The 22515-nt window shown below is 44.4% G+C and overlaps 1 protein-coding gene across 6 annotated transcripts in view; it reads right to left on the reverse strand.

Annotated features, from left to right (window-relative positions):
- Positions 1-22515, reverse strand: part of RTEL1 (regulator of telomere elongation helicase 1) — a 169983-nt gene that overhangs the window by 57260 nt on the left and 90208 nt on the right. For all 6 annotated transcript variants that reach the window (XM_056549289.1, XM_056549286.1, XM_056549291.1 and 3 more), the window contains 5 exons: positions 14453-14576; positions 13375-13549; positions 12604-12743; positions 12424-12519; positions 10852-11059 (listed from right to left, as the gene is read on the reverse strand). In XM_056549289.1, the coding sequence (XP_056405264.1) occupies positions 10852-11059; positions 12424-12519; positions 12604-12743; positions 13375-13549; positions 14453-14576 (743 nt within the window). The remainder of the gene's footprint in view (positions 1-10851; positions 11060-12423; positions 12520-12603; positions 12744-13374; positions 13550-14452; positions 14577-22515) is intronic.

The following is a 22515-nucleotide window of genomic DNA, read 5'->3' on the forward strand; positions in this document are numbered from 1 at the left end:
GAGTTGCCAATTCAGACACCCTCCGGATGGAGGTGATAGCAACAAGAAACGCCACTTTCCAAGAAAGGAGGTGGAGAGACACCTCTCTAAGGGGCTCAGAGGCTGCACCTGGAGGGCACTAAGAATCAAATTCAAGTCCCAAGGGGGAGAGGGAGTTTGAAGGAAAGACCGGACATGAGAATTAGAAGCCAGGGGCCGCTGGAAAAGAACAGTAAGGGCCGAAACCTGACCTTTAAGGGAACTGAGAGACAACCCTAGTTCCAACCCCGACTGCAAAAAGGAGAGAAGACGGGGAACCGAGAAGGTTACCGGGGAGAAGTCTTGAGCTTCACACCTCAAAACCACGGTCACGCCGTCAAATGCAGCGACTGTAAATTGGGGTGGCAAAGAGGACCCTGAGAGAGCAGGTCCGGACGGAGCGGAAGGCGCAGTGGAGTGTCGTCCAGGAGCCTGACTACGTCGGTGTACCACGACCTTCGGGGCCAATCTGTAGCTACCAGAATGGCGGGGACATCCTCTGCCTTGAGCTTCCTCAGCACCCTGGGAAGGAGCAGAAGAGGAGGGAACAGATAGGGTAGGGCAAACCCCGCCCAAGTGACTTGGGCGTCCACGGCCAGAGCCTGAGGGTCCCGGGACTTGGACACAAAAGGAAAGATCTTCCGATTGTGCCGGGACGCGAAGAGGTCAACGTCCGGAATGCCCCAGAGGTCGCAGAGTTGTGCGAAGACCTCTGGATGTAGAGACCACTCGCCAGGGTCGGGTGAGGACCGACTGAGGAAGTCCGCTTCCCAGTTGAGCACCCCCAGAATGTGAATCGCCGAAATGGCCGGAACCTTGCTCTCCGCCCAGGTGAGAATCTTTGTCACCTCGGCCATGGCTGCCGAGCTGCGAGTGCCACCCTGTCGATTTATGTACGCCACGGCCTTGGCGTTGTCTGACTGAACGCGGACAGGACGGGACTGAATACGGGAATTCCAATGAAGAAGACAAAGAAGAATCGCCCGTAATTCTAATATGTTTATCGGAAGAAGGGTCTCCTGGGGAGACCAGAGTACCTGAACCGTCCAATCCCTGAACACGCCGCCCCAGCCCGACAGGCTGGCATCCGTTGTAACAACCTGCCAGTGAAGGGGAAGAAACGACCACCCTTGGAGAAGAAGGGGGGAGTGGAGCCACCAGAGCAGAGACTGATGACCCTGCGAGGGAGAACAATCTGACGATCGAGGGACAGAGGAGAGCTGTTCCATCGGGAAAGAATTGCCAGTTGAAGGGGGCGGTAATGAAACTGGGCAAAGGGTACGGCCTCCATAGTTGCCACCAGCCGACCCAGGACTTCCATACAAGTGCGGATGGAGACTGATACCCGGGACCGAAGGGAGCGGACCCCCGACCGGAGCGCCAGAAGTTTGTCCGGCGGAAGACAAATCCGGGCAGAGGCCGTGTCGAATTGAAGTCCCAGGAAGGTTAGAGACTGGGTAGGGCGGAGGACTGACTTGTCCCGGTTGACCATCCACCCGAAGCGAGTCAGAGTGTGGAGAGTGATGTCCAGATTCTCCAGAGTCTGGGCTCTGGTTGGAGCCTTGATGAGAAGGTCGTCCAGATAGGGTATCACCGAGATTCCCCTCGACCGTAACAGGCCCATCACTGGCGCAAGGATCTTTGTAAAGACCCGAGGAGCCATGGCTAGAATGAAGGGGAGAGCTACAAATTGAAAGTGCCCCTCCGGAACCACAAAGCGGAGGTACCGGTGATGGCCTGGGAATATTGGCACATGGAGGTAGGCATCCTTGATGTCCACTGATGAAAGGAACTCCCCTTGTTCCAGGGACGCCACCACCGAACGGAGAGATTCCATTCGGAAGTGGCGGATGAGAAGGTGATGGTTGAGACGCTTGAGGCCCAAAATTGGACGCACAGAACCGTCCTTCTTGGGAACCACAAAAAGATTTGAAAAGAAACCCCGAAACCGTTCCCCTGGAGGAACGGGAACAATAACCCCCTGAAGAAGCAGAGACTGGAGAGCCGCTCGAAATTGCTTCGCCAGAGGAAGAGACCGGGGGGCCCGGGAGCGAAAAAAGCGATCCCTTGGAAGGGAAGCAAATTCGATTCGGTAACCGTTTGACACCACATCCGTGACCCAAGAGTCCTGAATGTGAGAGGTCCAAATGTCTCGAAAAAACAAGAGAGATGACCTCCCACCCGAGAAGAAACCTCGGGTGGGGGCCTCACTTCATGCAGAAGTGGGCTTGCGGTTGCCTGATTTGGGCGCAAAGCGGCCGGACCGGTTGGAGTCCGACTTCCAAGACGGGCGTGGCCGGAACGAAGGAGCCTTCCTGTCCCACGAGGGCGCCTGCCCGGACCCTTTGCTTGAGCCAAAGGTCCGAAAGGACAAGGGCTTCCTTTTGGAAGTAGGGCAAGCCTTATTTTGAGGTAACAAGGAACTCTTACCTCCCGTAGCCTCAGAGATAATTTCATCAAGTCATTTGCCAAAAAGACGGCCGCCCGTAAAGGGAAGCTCAGTGAGAGACCTTTTGGAAGCGGCATCCGCATTCCAAGCTTAAAGCCACATAGAGCGGCGGAGAGCCGCTAGGTGACACAAAGCAAAAGCAGAACAACGGGCTGCCTGTATGGAAGCTGTGCACAGGAAGTCCTCAGCTTTAGAGCATTGGAGAGCCAGAGCCGATAGATCCTCCGGGGGGGATCCCGCTAAGATATCCTGATGGAGCTTTTGGCACCACTCCGCCAGGCCCTTGGACACCCATGTCGAGACGAAGATGGGAAGAAGAGAAGAGCCAGCTGCTTCAGTGGCAAACTTCGCTAAGGATTCTTCTTATCCGTGGGATCCTTGAAGGCAGCGGCATCTGCCAGAGGCAGTGTAGTCGCCTTAGAGATCCGGGAAATTGGTGGATCCACTGAGGGAGGGGAAACCACCTTAGTGACAAGGTCCTTGTCAAATTGATAACGTTCTTGAATTGTCTTGATTCCCGGAAACCTCCAGAATGTCGTCAAAGTCAGCGTGAGAGCTGAATCTTTGAAGTGTCGGCTTAGCACGATGAAAGGATACTCCTGGATTGACATCCGAAGATCCTGGGTCCTCCAAGTGAAAGGTGTCTCTTAGGGCTGTCACCAAAGAGTTCACAGTTGCAATTGATTCCGAACGATCCTCTGAGTCAGATGCCGGCTCGGAAGCCTCGTCCACCAGTTCACCAGGGGAATGAGAATGAGTAGAGGCAGTCCTGGAGGGGGGCAACCCTTACCGAGTACGCTGCTCTGGCGTGGTAGAGAACGTCCTCTAGAGGAACGAAGTTTGTGCCCAGATGACCGGGGGGTGGGGGGGGTCCACAAGGGGGACACTCACGTCTATCTGAAGACTCAATGGAAGAGTCAGACGAGGCACCCCTAGGACGCTTGTGAGAGCGTGAAGTATGTGGAGACGAGGAACGGGCCCTTCCAGAGGTCCTGCGCAGGGAAGACCCCTTCAATGCGGACACCACTTCCCGGGAGGCCTCAGCCACCAAACAGGAGACTTTGGTCAAGTCAGCCATATACTGGGACAGGGAAGAAACCCAGGCTGGAGGAGCGGCTGAACCCACCGGGACCGAAGGGACATCAGGGGGTACCAGGGGGTCTGGGGGAGCAGTGGAGCAGGCAGGGCAAGTGGGCTCAGCAGAGCCAGACATCTTGGTATTACAGTGCTTACAGAGATAGTAAGTCACGGAAGTTCCAGGTTTCTGTTTAGAGGAAGGAACAGCTCTGGATACGGACATAATGTAGAAAGAAAAAAGGAGATAGGAACTTTCTCACCCTAGTCTGTGTCCCCTGTCAGCTGCAGTGAGGAGAACTCGCTCTGAGCAGCTAGAAAGAGAGTGAACAGGCCAGCCAATAGGAAGAGAGGGGCGTGCCTGAAGCAAGGCACTCACTAACTGACCCCTTCTAACTGAAAATTGCGCCCACGGCGCTGATTGGAGGCTGCATCGCGCCTCTGAGAGCTCCTAGCCCTGTGGGCGGAGCTATAGACGGCCTTAAAGAACTGTCATAGCGCCCGCTCCTTATCCCGAGCGCACCTGACGGCCGTTTATGCGCCCGGGGAAGAGAGTGGGCGGACAAAGCGCCGGCAGAGACTGCCGGTGAAAGAGAAAGTAAGCCGGCGCTGAAGCGCCCGGCTCACGGCAGCGCCGCGGCTATCAGCCGCATATAAGGCGCTGCCGACAAAACGAAAGTAAACCGGCGCTGAGAGCGTCCGGCCCGATACAGCGCCGCGGCTGACAGCCGCATATAAGGCGCTGACATGGTAGCACAAGCACACACGCACACTCATATAAGTGAAGTGCACCAAGCACACACACACACATAAGTGTAGTGCCCAATAAAAAATGTCCCCTCAGGTGCCACTGCTCCCCCAGAATAAAGTACAGCCCTTGCATAGGCTAGCCCATAAAGTGTAGGTGGGCCAAAACAGGGGGTCTCCAGAGGTTGCGAGTCCGTACCTATGGGGAAAAAAGGGGGAAAATACTTACCTCAGTCAGAAGAACTTACCTAAAGGAGTCTTCAGTGAAGTCTTCAGTCAGCTTTAGTTACCTGCATCACGCCTGGCTGCTATGCGCGAGCGAGGCGAGAAGGTAAATAGGGGGACCCGGACCCATGCGGTATCACCCAAGCGCTGACCGTTGGCGAGGGGGGGTTAACAGAGCATATACGCAATGTCTGTGCCCCCTCACTCGCAATGGGGAAACGGGGAACCGCAGTCCCCGAGTCCCCACCTGAAAACAGAAAAGAAAAGGAATAAAAAAACTAACACGTCCCTAACTAGGAAAACAAAAAAACAGAAGACCTGGTCTGGGCAGTCCAGACCATGTCCACCTCCTCAGACACTAAGCTTAAACTGATTAGCTCAGAGCCTGAAGGCGGGTATATCCTGTTGGGAGGAGCCAACTGTTTTTGTTGCCATAGTGTCACACACCTCCTAGAGACAGCAGCATACACCCACGGTCTGTGTCCCCCAATGGAGCCGATAGAGAAAAAAGGGTTTAAACCTTTCTCACCGGCTGAGAATGGGTTAAACCCCAGTGACGGCCCTGCTCCCAAGATGGCGCCGAGGACGAGCAGGACTCAGAGGTACAGCCACCCCTGCACGAGCTCACATCATCCCCACTGCACAGGCGCTCCCTGTCCGACCCAGCGATTCACGCTTCTCACCTTTCGCTGGAGTCAGGCACCACCTTCTCCCTCCGAGTCCCCGGAGTGCAGCGGTCAGCGTCGCAGTGCTACCCCTGCATCTGGGCCTTCTTCTTCCCCGAGACTGCGGGAGCCATCCCCACCCCATATCCCGCTGCCTCAAAGGCCGCGCAGCGATCACCGGCAGTGCACACAATCTTCCCGCATTGCTGGAGGGACAGAGAGGGATATCTTTCCTGCAGCCGAGGATAATGATTTGCTGTGAGTGAGTGTCTCAGACCAAGCGGTTACAGACACTCAATTAAAGAATATGCTTCTCACCTTACAAAAATCGTTCAGAAAAGACATGCTTGCTGTTATTAACCCTCTGCATGCCACAGTGGAGGATTTAGGTGCAAGAGTTGACCACATTGAAGTTAAGATGGGGGAATTTGCCCCCTCCCACAATTAAGTCATTGAAGTCATTGGCTGTAGAAGACGAAGTGGCTGCCCTCAAGGCTAAAGTTGCAGACCTTGAAGACCGCAGTAGGCGCAACAACATTAAATTGCGCTGAGTGCCAGAATCAGTGCAGCCTGCGGTTATACCTAAATATGTGCGCTCTCTTATAAAAGCAGCTCTCACTGATTGCACCTCTCATGACCTAGAGGTGGATAGAGCTCACAGAGTGCCTAGACCTAGACACTTGAATGAATCCGTGCCCCGAGACATCCTGGCGAGAATTCATTTTTTTTCAGTCAAAGAACAACTGATGAACTTTGCGCGCCTGAAAGGTGGTTTGCCTGCCCCTTTTCACCAGGTTACTTTTTATGCTGATTTGACGGCTGTGACTTTACAACTACACCGGGAATTACAACCGATTACTGCTGTGCTACGTTCTGCAAAGATCCAGTATCGCTGGGGATTCCCAGTTCGCCTAATTGTGCGCCACGGAGATACCACGCACATTATCCGCAACATGGATGAAGGTACTGTTCTCTTACGTAAATGGAATATTTCAGTGGAATACAAAAAAATCCCTCCTAAACAAGCCACTAAGCTGCAAAAAGACTGGAACTCGGTCCGTTGACTCTGGACTACATTGCTGTGATTCCTTTCCTTCGGGGCTTGACTGCTATATGGTCTGTGATCCGGCTTCGGCATGGACATTTCCCCTACCCAGGATCTAAGGCCTAGGCCTTTACCTGCCATATCCTTTACACTACTGTTATGGTTTGCATTGTTATATGTGTTTTTGTTTGATGGGAAGCGGCATCACTTTTTTCTGTCCTCTGCTCGTTGCTCAAGTTCATATGACCAGGGCGTGCTGGCTGGGAGGCGCCTGTGGTCAACCCCATATTTGAGACGAATCTACCTATGTTTTTTCTTCTGCTTTATGGTTATAAAGTTTATAAGTAGAAATGTGAACGGTCTTAATAGTCCTCACAAGCGCTCTTATATGTGGCGGGAGGCATTGAAGTTGAGCGCCGATGTGGTTTGTGTGCAGGAGACCCACCTCTTAAGTAAGGATGCTTTCAGAGTAAAGCACCCCTCATACCCTCATGTATTTCAATCACATTTTAAGACTAAGTCTAGGGGTGTTCTGGTAGCTTTTAGAAATACATTGGCATTCACTTTGGATACATGCAATTGTGATCCCAATGGGAGATACATTGCCCTCTCTTGCCAGATCAATAACATGCCATATACCATACTATCTATCTACGCACCTAATTTAGGACAATATAGATTTCTTCATCACACAATGAAAGCTATGTCTCACATTAGGAAAGGACCACTTATAGTTTGTGGAAACTTTAACTTGGTTATAGACCCGTCCTTGGATTCCACATCTACAGCTCGCACTACCCCCGTTTCCTTAGAACATTTGCTTTGTTCAGAGGACCTCTATAATGTGTGGCGCATACTACACCCATCAGAGAAGGAATATACACACCATGCCTTGACACACAACACGTACTCTCGCTTGGACATGTTCTTGGTAGATAGATCTCTGCTTACTAGTTTAGCGTCCTCCGCCATTGAATTGATTTCATGGTCGGATCATGCAACGGTATCACTGGCCTTACATGAAGGGAATAATACCCCTCCAGTATATATGTGGAGAGCGAGTCCCTTTTTATTATCGCACCCGGACCATGTCCAGGCATTACATACCAACTTGACAGACTTTTTTAAGACTAACAATTCCAACGAGACGGACACCTTCACGCTTTGGAACTGTCACAAAGCATACATGAGAGGTTTCTTTATAAAATACGGGTCCATTTGCAAAAAGAAAAGAGACGCACGAATGAGGGAAGTTTTAGAAACACTGAAGGACACGGAGACAAAAAATAAGTAATGCCCATCCCCAGACCTAGCCAAACGACTGACTGACCTCAGACAGGAACTTAGGGGACTACTTCTTTTCCAGTACAAGAAAAACCTTAGAAGGGTCAAAGCTACTTATTACTCACAAAATGATAAGGCTGGCAAACTGTTGGCCTCTCGACTCAAACGGAGGCAGCAGCGTTCCCGTATAGCCAGCCTTAAACACCCTACCACAGGCCTACTCTCATATACACCTAAAGATATCGCAAATAGTTTTCAGGCCTTCTACTCCTCATTATATAACCTGAGGGACTCTCTCCCCACACCCCCCCCCCCCCTTCTGGAAAATTCTATACATGATTTTTTTTATCACAATTGGGTTTACCGAAACTCACAGATACCCAATTTACTATTCTAAATAAACCAATATCTGTACCAGAGATTGTTAAGACTATTAAATCTCTCCCTTCTCAAAAGGCGCCAGGCCCTGATGGCTTTATTAATCTAGATTACAAGGTTTTTTGTGAGACTCTTTCCCCCTTTCTAAAAGATTTTTTCCAGACAGCTGTTGAGAAGGGCGTCTTCAGGCAGTGATTGTTACTCTCCCTAAACCCAGAAAAGCCCATGACCTCCCCCAAAATTACAGACCAATATCTTTATTAAACCAAGATCTGAAGATTTTTGCTAAATTAATTGCTTCTAGGCTGGCGGAGATGTTGCCTTCTCTAGTTCATGTGGACCAATCCGGATTCGTGCCTGGTAGGCAAACGTCCGATAATACTATACGCCTGATCAATGTTTTTCATCATATAGAGAGATATTGTACTCCTGCCTTGATACTTGCCCTGGACGCCGAGATGGCGGTTGACCGGCTCCGCTGGTTGTACGCCTTCTCGGCTTTCCATCATCTGGGCTTTAAAGGGCGATCTTACAAGCAATTAAGTCTCTGTACTCTTGCCCTACGGCCAGAATATTCGTTAACGGGCAATGTCGGATCCACTGAAGATCATGAACGGCACGAGGCAGGGGTGCCCCTTATCCCCACTTATTTTTATATTATGTCTAGAACCTTTGGTCTATGCTCTCCGAGCGGATCTTCGGATCCGTGGGGTCGATATTGGAGAAAGGAGTAATGTCATTTCTCTATATGCGGATGATATCATTCTCTCTCTGACTCAGCCGGCTATATCCGCGCCGGCTGCTTTGGAGATTATACATGATTTTGGGACCCTGTCCTACTATCATTTAAACGAACACAAGCCTTGCCTCTATACTTAGCCCCAGAGACGGTACATGCACTTAAACAATCCCATCCCTTTGATTGGCGCACAACAAATGTAACCTATTTGGGCATTAAACTAGCTTCCCCCCATAAATTGCTTTACCAACTCAACTATGTACCCTTCCTGACAGAGATTGAGGAAGAGACTAAGCGGCTATTGCAATATGACATTTCCTGGGTAGGTAGGATAGCCACGTTTAAAATGCTACTCCTACCAAGATTTCTATACCTATTTAGAACACTACCAATCTCAGTTCCAAACTCCTTTTTCTCCGCAGCGCAGAAAATATTATCACACTTTGAGTGGGCTAACAAAAAGCCGAGAGTAGCAGCTTCCATTCTCTTAAATAGGTGGGGGGCATGGCACTACCTGACCTACAAGGGTACTACATAGCCACTTTGGTAGGTTCCCTGCGGGGATGGTGGAAAGGTAGTTTAGATACACCCTGGGTGCACATAGAACATATAGATGTTTCTCCGTTCCATATTGCTGATGTACTCTGGACACCTTGCTGGAATATAAAATCCTCCCCTCCAATGCATAATCCGATAGTGAGAGCTTCTTACTTTGCCTGGACTAAGTTTTTAGGGAAAGCAAACTCGAGCAACACAGCAGATATCACTTCTCTACCTCTTACATTTCTACAAGCTTCCATTCCACATTTGGACATACGCAGATGGACGGATAGGGGCATGACTTTAGTCAGACACATGTTCAGCGACGGCCACTTACAGACTTTCCAGGATCTTCAGGCAAAATATTCTCTCCATAAAAATGACTTTTACATGTACCTACAGATCAGACACTTCATTAATTCACTATCATCTTCAGACATTAACCCTCATTTAGCTACGTTCGCCTTTTTGAGTAGCAATATCAAAGGTTTAAAAATGATCTACTTCACTTATACACATTCCAATTCCTTCTGTAAATCCCATCCTTTCCGTACTTGGGAAGCGTCACTGGGAACGGTCATGGAGGAGCAGACTTGGAGGTTAGCTTTTCAGGCAGCCCGGAGAGCTTTCCAATGCGTCTCACACATTGAATCCATAATTAAAACCACACTACAATGGTACTATACTCTGGTTAGGCTGGCACTTATATACCCGGACTCTTCTCCTCTATGTTGGAGGGAATGCGGCAACAGAGGCACACTTATACATGTGTTATGGGAGTGCCCACTCATAGCTACCTAAGTGGACAGACTGTAAAAAACTGGTGGAGGAGGTGTTGGATATGACCCTAGATTGGTCGCCAGGCATGGTTCTGTTGCTTTTAAAGATGAACTCAATTTCATCGAAATTCAGGGATTTAGTGTGCATTATATGCATTATAGCGAAGATCTCCCTTACTAAAGTGTGAAAATCTCAGATAGTCCCATCCATATCTGATGTTATTAATAACGTAAATGTTACATGTACATATGAAAGAACTATATCTCTGGGCAATGGATCGTTTTCTAAATATCAAAAGAGGTGGGAGAGGTGGATCTCTTCTGTTCATTATAAATATAATGCTTGAGGTAGGTTAGGTTTATCTTTGATAATTATTGTTCACCTATCTTTTTCATACCACTCCATGTTCACCTTGTTCACTTTGCTACTTTTTTCGTATATTATCATTTGAGCAATGACACTTTTCTACATAGTGACTGCAATAGTTTGATATGGACATTGTGATGTTGTATTATATGTATCTTCATTGCGATGAATGATGCCGTGACCCCCCTTTCCCCCCCTCCTCCCTCCCTTCTTTAGTTGATCTCCTTGTTTCCGCCCCCCCTTCACCCACTATTTGTTTCTGGCCTATTTATAATTTTGATGGTGGGCTGCGTCCCTCCTTTATGGATGCTTTTTATCCAAGGCATGTTTCTATGTTTGTTTATTGTGTGATGTTTATACACAAAAATCCTTTCAATAAAAAACTATTGAACCAGAATGAGGGTATGGCTGAATGCCATGTTCATTGTGCATGTTCCAGAGCCATGATTCCCCCAAACAGTTGGTCAGCAGGGTATAGGCCATAAACCTATAATGCCAGGAAAACCCCATTTGATACCTAGAAAATGACTGTGCTCCTCACCTCTCATCAGGCTGTGCTTTACAGATTCCTGGCAGAACAAGCTGCATAATTTTGTAATGAGGGTCTTCAAGTCATCACCTTTCTTGTACTCTGTCAAGGCCACCGTGAAATGGTTGTAGTTCTCTTGACTAAGACATTCCTTGACAGACAGCATGAACACAGATGCACAGCTCATCTTCTTACTTGCTGGAGAAGTATCTTCCTGGGTCTAAGAATGGATAACATTGGGGGAGATTTATCAAAACCTGTCCAGAGGAAAAGTTGCTGAGTTGCCCATAGCAACCAGTCAGATTGCTTCTTTCATTTTTGAAAGGGCCTGTGAGAAATGAAAGAAGTGATCTGATTGGTTGCTATGGGCAACTCAGCAACTTTTCCTCTGGACAGGTTTTGATAAATCTCCCCCATTATGATTATAAGAGGGATAAGCTGAGAAATACATCACAATGCAACCTTTGCTTGTCTTAGATTTGTCTGGTCTAACTTGTGGCTCTCCAGCTGTTGCAAAACTACAACTCTTATCATGCCCTGGCAGCCTCTTGCAACAACTGGAAAGCCACAGGTTGAAAAACACCTTTCTAGATGAAGAGGATGGACTTAAGTAAGGGGTACAAGTCTGGGTCCAAAAAGATCATAAAACCACTGACAGATGGCAATGAAAAGCAATAATGCAACTCAGCTCACTCACGAGGTTATACAGTATTTAGCAGACATCCAAATGGTATAGCTTGCTGGAGCACAGAAAGTGCGGACCGCTTCCCGTGTAGAAATAGCAGCCAAAGGGATGGTGGTCCAGCTCACACGCCTCGGATTAAAACTTGACTTTTAATAAATCTGTTAAAACATGGCCCAAAAAAAAAACCAAAGTGTATAAAAAGACACGTGCCGACGCGTTTCGGGCTTGAGATCAGCCCTTAGTCATGGCAGTTCTTAGTCTGGACCATGTTTTAACGGATTTATTAAAAGTCAAGTTTTAATCCGAGGCGTGTGAGCTGGACCACCATCCCTTTGTCTACACTGACAGAAGGGTCATCTATCCTGTTCCACCACGAAAGGCATTGGGGGAAATTTATCAAAACCGGTGTAGAGGAAGAGTGGTGCAGTTGCCCATAGCAACCAATCAGATGGCTTCTTTTATTTTTAAAGAGGCCTGTAAAAAAATGAAAGAGGCAGTTTTTCTTCTACACAGTTTCAATAATTCTCCCCCATTGTATTCAGACCTGCAAACCCACCAGGTCAGGAGACCGTAGTTCCTTTGGAAGGTGTTTAAGGGTCTATTCACATGTACAGTATTCTGTGCAGATTTGATGCGCAGATTTGATGCGCAGGATTTCAAGTTGTGTTCAGTCATTCAGTTTACATTGAGATCTGCAGCAGAAAATCCTGCGCATCAAATCTGCGCAGAATACTGTACGTGTGAATAGACCATAAAAGTGGAATCCTCATCTATTAGACATTTATTAACTGCCATGTGGGTGTTCAATACATGTCTGACCATATCTAAACAGGATGCAAGCATATGATACTTGCCCCTAGAATCTACTTCAGAGACGGAGTGATATAGTATAGACATACCCAGTTCTGGACGATTTTTATCTTTTTCTTGCTCCCTCTCTGCTCTTCACTCAGCCTCTTGTCATATTGCAATGACAGCGTTGAGTGACGGGTTATCTGCATTATGAGGTGAACAGAGGGTGTCACATAGGGGACAGAAGCCAAAAACAATTCTGTTGCTTTTATAGTGTACAATGTCACCTTCTCCTCAGAGCTTGACTCTCCCTGCAGTCTCTCGCTGTGATCCAATGCATCCAATAATCCAGCTGGCCGCCGAGAAGAGACCTCGATATTTTCCTCGTAGCCCTCGCAAAAGTCAGAATGAATTTCAATTTCACCCCCTAAGATCACACACACATACATGTTTGAAGTCACTATTCCAGAGAGCCACCGCAGATCAAAGATTTTAATGCAGCATAAAAAGAGAGGGCTGTTCATTCAGAGCTTCCAACTTCATGCATAATGTTAAAACTAAAGAAATGTGGTTATATTACACAGGCAAAGCTGTGTTAAAGAAGGGGGAGCATGTGTGTGCACTGCAGTTCTGATATACATTCCAATCAAAGTTTAGGGGAAAGTTTATGGAAACACCTATGGACATGGTAATGGCTGCCACTGGGTTAATCTCCTTTGGTGTCGGAGGGATTGTTGCCATTTCTTATCTTGAATAACATCCATTTAAAGGGGTTGTCCAGGATTAGTAAAACATGGCTGCTTTCTTCCATAAACAGCTCAACACCAGCCCACAAGCTGTGTGTGTGGTATTGGAGCTCAGCAATACCACACAACTCATCGACAGGTGTGGATTTGCTTTTTGAAAAAGTAGCCATGTTTTCTAATATCAGACAACTTCTAATTTCTTCCATCTTGAAGATGTCTCTCAGGGACTTCTGTGTCATATATAAAACAATTGGTTTTAGTCGTTCAGAACTATGGTTGCAATGTTACATGCACAAGCAAGCACAAACTCACCTCCGTCTCTTTTCCTTTTCAGGCTGGGTACATGAGAGTCAAGTGTTTTAGCTTTTTTTAGGTTTTCTTTTACTCTAGAAGCAGCATAAGACGACCGAGAGTGACATGGGGAATTTGATACGGACGCACAAGAGACCTTTTCTTTCAGAGCACCTTTTTGGACAGGAGGGGGCATCTGCAAATGGATAAAAAAAAAAAAAAAAAAAACACTGAACAACATTTATAAACTAAGTAAAAAATATCTAGGTCTAGATGGCTATGAATCCCAACAACCTGAGTAAATAGCCACCGAACTTACATATACAAAAACCTACCAAGTGGGCAAAAATGTATCTAGTGTAAAACAGCCATACAGGGATGAGGGGGATGCACCTGACAACATAAGCAGGGAAAGCCCCCCTCCCTCCCACTCCTATCACTATGCAAATGTAGAGAGCAAAGCAAAATACAAAAATAAAAGATGTGCTGCAATTGGTTACTCTATATTTAGTCAACAGCCATTTACTACTGATGTTACTTTAACTACAGACCTTTACTTTTGCACCATCCTTTTTAAAATCACCCTGTATTGGTCACCCTTTTACTCTAAAAGAGGGCATGACTAAGCAGTGCTCTGGTACCTCACAGTAACACTCCTATGCATTAGGGACAAGCTTCAGTAACAACAGGCCTGGAGTGCCCTCTTATAAAGCCAGTTACCAAGTCTATATTAGACTTCTATGGAATTCCACTTTAGTCTGTAAGAAATAGGCGTTACCTAATCTATATTCAGGTGTTTACATAGGTATTTAAGGTCTCTGCCCAGTACCCATGAGTAAGGGGGCCTTTTTTTCACTGAAACGTTGCATCAGGACTGAAGTGGCCATATCTGTAACACCTCCCAGCATGTACTATCGTAAATTATGTACTTTGAGAAAATGAAAGAGGAAAAAAAAAAATATATATATATTTAGACGAACGTCTAAACTGTGAGAGTAATTTCCTTACAAAAAAAAAAACACACTTGTCTGAATTGTATGCTATAAGCTACCTGCTATTTTCACTTAGTTTGAACAATGGAGCTAAGAACAATACTTACTATCTTCTGTGCCACGCGGAAAAACTGTGATACATCGCGTATTATATGTCCAAAATTGTCATAGACATGGATGTAAGGACGGACCCAAGAGGGAAGCTGAGCACGCGAGTCGCTGTTACTAAACCTGTGAATTAAAGAAATATGTACATCATACACATACCAAGAACCAAGGCAGGGAATATTCCCATATGTATGACCAGAGACAATAAAACTTTTTCCTATAGGCCCTGTGTCTTACATAGTTTTGTTCCGAGTTACTAGTTATATTGATTTCTACTAAAACTCAATTAGTAGGAAAGTTAGCTACAATTGATATAGGATAGTGCATTACATATACAGTAGCAGAAGCTGAACATACACTTCAAAGCTATGTGACATCTTTTGCAGTTTGGTGGTTCCTGGGTGGATGCAGAATATTCCCATGTTGCAATCTTAAGATCTTTTTCCTGTGTTTTATTTACAATCAGATACAGTTTTTGCTTACCATGATGACAGAATTACTTCACCAGGGTGTGGGTCTTGATTTCAATGAGTCAGTGCCAATGTATAGGGTAAGTAATAAAAAATCTGTCACATAATTTGGGTAGCTGTGATTTTAGCTAATACTTACCATGTGCTTTCCTGGATGTGCAATGGCCATACATGTAAAAACAATAGAGTGAGATTTTATCAAAATCTGTGCAGAGGAAAAGTTGACCAGTTGCCCATAACAAGCAATCAAATCGCTTCTTTTATTTTTCAGAGGCCTTTTTAAAAATTGAATGAGATATATCATGCACAAAAACATATCCCCTATCCGCAGGATAGTAGACATGTTTTAGATTGCGCTGGGACCACCCGCAATGGGGCCCCAGCTCTCTCTGGGAGCAGGGTGTGTCAACCCCAGCAGAAAGTGGCGGACAACACGTCCCCTCCATATATCTCTATGGGAAAGCCAAAGATCGGATAGGGGATACACTTTTGTTCATGATACTTCTGCGATCTTGGCCAAGTGGTCAAGTATTTAAAAAAAAAAAAATTTTTATCTCCCCTAATACATTTTTCAATACACTAAGCAATGATTGGAGAGGATTTGCTATTGAGGAGTTCTGAAAGCTGGGTGAAATTTCTTTGGCCAGTGTTACAGTAACCATATTGGCCCTCCAAGTACATTTTTTTTTTTTTTAATGGTCCTAAGGTCACACACTACTCTTTTTAGTGGCATATTGCTAGGATATGCAACCCAAATCTGTGGTTTATATTGTTTGCACATGTGGTAGCAGCAGTAGATACTACTGGATATTACTAAGAAACAAAGTATATTAACACTCAACTTGTAGTGCATGATCCAGTGCTGGGTCCTAGCCCCAATCTTTCTTTTATGAATACTGACAATAAGATCTTCTACTTATATAAATGACAAAGTATTCTAGGTCATATCTATTCAGTGGCCTCATCTGCATCTTCTGTGGGTGATCAGTGTCCCACACATGCTTAGCATAGCACAATGCTCCCGCCACCTGTGGCTGCGCAATTGTTGCAAAACTACAACTACCTAGGGGCTGAAGTGTGGAACAGCTAAAAAGAGTTAAACATCGGTGAATACTGCTCTATAGACTGCAGACAAAGGCAGTCAGGGTATGCTGGGAAACTGATTTAGCATATAGCACTCAATAGGAACATTCGCAATGAAAACTATGGACCACCCCATCCATACTCTGTTAACCCCTTAAGGACTGAGCATTTTTCCACTTTCTTTTTTCCCTCCTTACCTTTTAAAAATCATATCAATTATGCACCTAAAAATCCATATGATGGCTTATTTTTTGCGCCACCAATTCTACTTTGTAATGACGTCGTCATTTTACCCAAAAGTCTACAGTGAAACCAAAAAGAAAATCATTGAGCGACAAAATTGAAGACAAAACACCATTTTGTAACTTTTGGGGGCTTCCGTTTCTACACAGTACATTTTTTGGTAAAAATGACACCTTCTCTTTATTCTGTAGCTCCATATGATTAAAATGATACCCTACTTATGTAGGTTTGATGTTGTAGTACTTCTGGAAAAAATCATAACTACATGCAGGAAAATTGATATGTTATTTTCTGACACCTATAACTTTTATTTTTACGTGTATGGGGCGCTTTGAGGGCTCATTTTTTGTGCCGTGATCTGAAGTTTTTAGCGGTACCATTTTTGTATTGATCAGACTTTTTGATGGCTTTTTATTAATTTTTTCATGATATAAAAAGTGACCAAAAATGCGCTATGTTGGAATTTTTTTGCGCGTAAACCATTGACTGTACGGTTTAATTAACGATATATTTTTATAGTTCGGACATTTACGCACGCGGCGATACCACATATGTTTATTTTTATTATGGTTACATATTTTTTATATGGAATTTGAGAAAAGAGGGGTGATTTTAACTTTTAATAAGGAAGGGGTTAATGGGTGTTTTCTTAAACTTTTTATTCAACTTTTTTTTTGTCTCATTAGGGGACTTTTGGAGGAATCATTTGATTCCTCATAAAGATCAGTGTGGTTTCATAGAACCACATTGATCTGTGTGCTCTGCGCTCGATTGATAAAGTCTGGTCCTGCCAGGCTTTATCATTCACAGCGCAGCAGCCGGCATAGGACGAGAGGTAAGCCCTCCGGCTACCTCAGCAGTGGATCGCCCCCCCACCCGAGTCGGGAGCCCGCGTCATACAACGGTTGCAGTCTCAAGACGAGCATGCTCATCTTTAGATGGCAAACGATTAAGGAAGGGTCCCAACATGAATGGTCTCCATGCAGTTCTACATATTTTTTCCTGTGCCCACCTTTACTGTACCCAAGGTCTCTTTGAGGAGACAACACCTTTAAGGGTATATTGAAACACTGCATTTTAATCAAGATTTGCAAACACATGATTTTGCAAAACTGGGATTAAATAGCAATTTGGTGGCTGACAATTGACCCCCTACAGCATCTGCCTCCAAATCCACTGCCACGTCTGAATGTATAACTTTTGATTCATCAAGTAAGATACTGAAGGATGTGAGCAGTAAATGACAATGGCAGCTGATTACTCCAATAGAAGAAAATGGATATAAGTGCACTATTCATATAATGACCAGTCCCTATTGTAGCATCCCACCAGGCTCCGCTCAGAAATCATTCACAGTTCACAAAGGCATTATTGTATTTTAGCAAAAGTTAGACAAGCAAATAAACAACTTCTGCCTTAATGGGTTTGTTTTATTTTTCTGTTTTATTTTCCATTCTCCTTGGTTCTTAAAGACAGCTTGATTGAAGTCTGTACAAACAGAAGCCTGTCAGGATTTGACGCAATGTTTTGGGGGTCCACACTTTCTGAGGTGGCAGGTAGTTGAACAGATACATGCTGGTCTGAATGAGACAATGAACAATAGGTGCTCACTGCAATGTGAGACATTTGGATTTCTAAACTTGAAACTTTACATCCCACACGGACAACTATCAGTTGTGGCATCAGTTGTATCGAGATTCAGGCTGGGTTTATGTATGCCGGACACCAGACACAGGTTATCTCAGTTTTATTGTACGAGAACTTATATAGTTTGATTTATTGCAGTGTTAACGTCATAGCCTGGGGATTAGGAGAGTCGCTTTCGATGTTTAATCAGTATACGTTAGATCTCTCAGCTAGGCTCTAGAATGCATGAACAAGGGTGTGAATTCCCCCAAAATGTCGCATCAGATCCCGAGCTTTATTTATGCTTATTTTATGCTGTCTTTAAGAACCAAGAAAGATGGAAAAACAAAACAAAAAAAACAAAAAAATGAGACTTCCAATTATTAGTCTTTATTTGCCTTTCTAACTTTTGCTGAAATACACTTATGCCCCTGCCCCATAAGACACACATCCAGAAATATAAAATTTATTTTACAAACCACATATGGTTTGGCAACAAGATGATATGTTCTGAGGAACTTGAATCACGTCTGTAAAAAGTCACATTGCAATAAAAAGGTCTGTGGGAGTCTCGGCCATTTGTGCCTATTCTTAAGAAATCCAGAAGCTTCTTTATGTGAGGAAATGAAGCCTGGAGTGCTCAATTCATAATTGCGCAACTTCAGTAAACTGAAAGTCTCCAAAAATAGAAGAACCTGATATAAAAACCTGACATTTTACCCACACTGCTACTTTGTAGCAAACTTTGAGACCAGGAGAGAGTGCTCTGAGTGTGGGTAGCTCTCCAAGGATGTCTAGACTGGATACAGTTGTAGCAAACCCGCATCTGTTTCCCTGAAAGGTCAGAGTGATACACTAAGAAGTGTTTCTCTCAAATGTGGTAAAAGCAGCTGAGTGGCTGGAATTCATGGTGGTTTTTGTTTCCGTTATATCACATATATTTCTTAGGGGAAAAAAACGTTAATGGATGCTAATAAATATCATTTTTCATAAAAATGTAACTTTCAACTGTGATAAAGTATCAGGACAGGCCTCAAAGACAAAGTTTTTTCATTCACTAACATCAAGCAGAGATATTCAAAGAACATCAAGCAGAGATCTAAGGGATAAAAGAACTCTAAAAAGTGTGAATAATAGATGTGAATAAATGATAGTAATTATTTACCAAAGAAAATATATAGCAAGGGTAAGGAAACTTAACGTGTAACTAAATGTGTACCACAGTACCCCTTTAAAATATAACTTTTATAGATTCTTCAGATTCTATAAAAATGCACCAATATATTATAATGAGGATATTTTGAATAGTCTGTTGGGTGTGTACCAAAAAACATATATACTTCATACACATATAGCCACAAGGGAATAATGGATATATTTATAACAAGCAACAATATGTCACAAAAAATATATATATTTTAGGCAGGTTAACAATGTGATATACCTGTAATACATATATACCCTAATATATGGCATTTAAAGGAGATGTCCGGTGCTCACTTGTCTTATTTTATCCATTCCGGGCTGAAAAATAAAAGAAAACAAATTTTCTCTTACCTGCCTAGGCTCCCCTGGTGCTTCAGTACTGGTGTTCGGTCCCCGGGCTGTATTCTTCTAACTTAATATTAGCCCGGCACGTCACACGGAGCTTCAACCTATCACCAGCCGCAGCGATGTCCCGCCTCGGCCAGTGATAGGCTGAAGCTCCGTGTGACGTGCCGGGCTAACAGGAAGTAAGAAGAATACAGCCCGGGGTCCGATCGCCTGTACCGGAGCTCCGGGGGAGCGTAGGCAGGCAAGAGAAAGCTTATTTTCTTTTTTTTTTTTTGCAGCCCAGAACGGATACAATAAGAAAAGTGAGCACCGGAGATCTCCTTTAATACATGTGTATCATAAGGCAATAATCAAAGAATATATACAGGTACCATAAAAAAATTCATGGCATCTATGTGCACCTCAGCTATGGGGATACATCAGTATACTGTGTTCTACATCTGGTCCCTACATAGCGTTTAGACTTACATCTTCATGACTCCCTCCTGAGGAGCCCCAATACCATTAAAAATGGGGGGGGGGGGGAACGCATTTAGGAAGCAACAGTTTTATCCTTAATTGGTAATTTGATTGTTTTTGAGCACATTATCTGCACTGTGTTTTTATACTTAGTCTGTAAGTGGTGATGCATCATCATTAGAGCTATTTTCCTATGATTTGATAGGGTAATACAGGGCCATATAGTGGACAGTCAACAGTTGAAGTGGAGGCTCATCTTCCACCCTTAGGCAGGGTAAGTGCAGGGGTGTGATTGTAGGGACAGCTGTATTATTGTGTGGCTTATTTCATGTACCATTTTTCAGTAGAACATACCTTACTGCTGTCCCCTGACATACTACCGATTCCTCTTGCTGCCACCTGCAGAACTGTAAGTGACTATTTATTATATGAATATTTTATGGTACCTGTACATATTCTTGGTTATTGCCTTATGATACACATGTATTAAATGCCATATATTAGGGTATATATGTATTACAGGTATATCACATTGTTAACCTGCCTAGAATATATATATTCTTTGTGACATATTGTTGCTTGTTATAAATATATCCATTATTCCCTTGTGGCTATATGAATATCAAGTATATATGTTTTTTGGTACACACCCAACATACTATTCAAAATAGCCGCATTATCATATATATCGGTGCATTTTTATAAAATCTGAATAAAAGTTATATTTTAAAGGGGTACTGTGGTACACATTTTGTTAAATGATAGTAATGTACGGTATTATATAAACACATGCTTATTATGCTTTTTTTTTATGAATACAAACAAACATAACATTTATAAAACCATAGAAACAAGGAACAAAATGTTCCATGAATCAGTGATCAAAATATAGTATCATGAGATAATAATAATCGTGAACTGTATTCCACAAGTTAGTAGCCAAGTTGATTGGTATATTTTCCACAGATTGTCTGACAAAAAAATAGTCCAAAAGAAGGTATGGGATATGCATCAGTCAGACACCGGTGCCATCATTTAGTTACAATTCAATATAGAGGTTCTTATTGATGGTTCTAAAAATAGCTCATTGTCATTTGCTCTCATACATCACGGATTCCCTTTAAACCCACAAGATAAAAATAAAAAACACCTTCCTTTTTTCAGTTCACGTAAAGAGCAGAAGTTACTCATTGTACTTATAAAGCAGCCAATCCTGGAGCAGCTGTAAAACAGGTCACATTTGTATGTTCCCTTAAAAGGAGAGGACAGATTACGCTCTTCCTCTTGTGATACTTCAACAGTTTTATAATGCACCTGACATAAGGACTTGTTAGGACTAAATAAATCATATATTGTGGTCATGAATTTCACAATCTTTTATGACTGTTCGCCACTTTTTTTCCCTAGATGTCTGCATTATGTAAATAGCTAATTCAGATATGCAAATAGGAAAAGAATGTAATAGGATTGCTAAAAGCATGGTCAAGGGCTATTGCATTTTAGAATTGATGTGGGTATTGTTGACATTCCCCTGTAAATACATCTCAAGGCAATACATTTCAAGGGGTTTTCACATTTTCCAAAAGATAGGGGATAATCTGATTGCAGAAGGGGGGGGGTAGGGTGTAGTGAAATGGTCTTCAACCTGCGGACCTCCAGATGTTGCTAAACTACAACTCCCAGCATGCCCGGACAGCCGTTGGCTGTCCGGGCATGCTGGAAGTTGTAGTTTTGCAACATCTGGAAGTCCGCATGTTGCAGACCACTGGTGTAGTGACTACCGGTAGAACCAGGTTATCCTGTTTAAATGGAGCAAAGCGCCCTGGTGGGCGAACCACTGAAATCAGATAGTTATACGCTATTGTGTGGTACAGGACAGTGCTACATGGAGACTTTAGGCATATGATGTGTTTTGTGCCCATGAATCAGCTAATAAAAGCAAATGTGACTCAGAAGTTATCACAACCTGAAATCTGCCAGATAACCATCCAGGATGCATACCTGGTCTTTGTCACACCAACATGCAGGTTTTAATGTGACCCCTCTCGTGTTGAAAAGGATACTCTGAGACAAGCAGAGGCAAGTGGGGAGCAGCAGAACAGGTAAGACCTTTTCTGCTCCCAGACAACCCCTGTATTAACTTCACAATTCTGCAAGGATCAGAGATGAAACCTCCTAGCACTCTGTGCTGGTCCAATGTCTTTGCATTTGCCTGGCACAGTGCAGTTATTTTCTGTAAGGAATACTGCCTCCATGAATAATAGAAGCTGAGCTTTTCATTTCGGGGGCATCTGTCAACAGCTTCTTTTCCTTTGACAAGCATTATAATGGAATTTTGGGCAATAATACAGGCTTTACCGCAGGATAAGTAATAAAACAGTCTGGAATCCATTGCTTAATTTAATAGGATACACTTAAAGGGGTACTCCGGCAATAAGACATCTTATCCCTTATCCAAAGGATAGGGAATAAGATGCCTGATCGCGGGGGTCCCGCCGCTGGGGACCCCTGTGATCTTGCATGCAGCACCCCATTAGAATCAGTCCCCGGAGCATGTTCGCTCCGGGTCTGATTACTGGCGATCACGGGGACCCTGCCGTCACCCTCCGCCCCCTCAATGCAAGCCT

Source organism: Hyla sarda, chromosome 12, assembly GCF_029499605.1.
Source record: "Hyla sarda isolate aHylSar1 chromosome 12, aHylSar1.hap1, whole genome shotgun sequence".
Lineage (NCBI taxonomy): Eukaryota > Metazoa > Chordata > Amphibia > Anura > Hylidae > Hyla > Hyla sarda.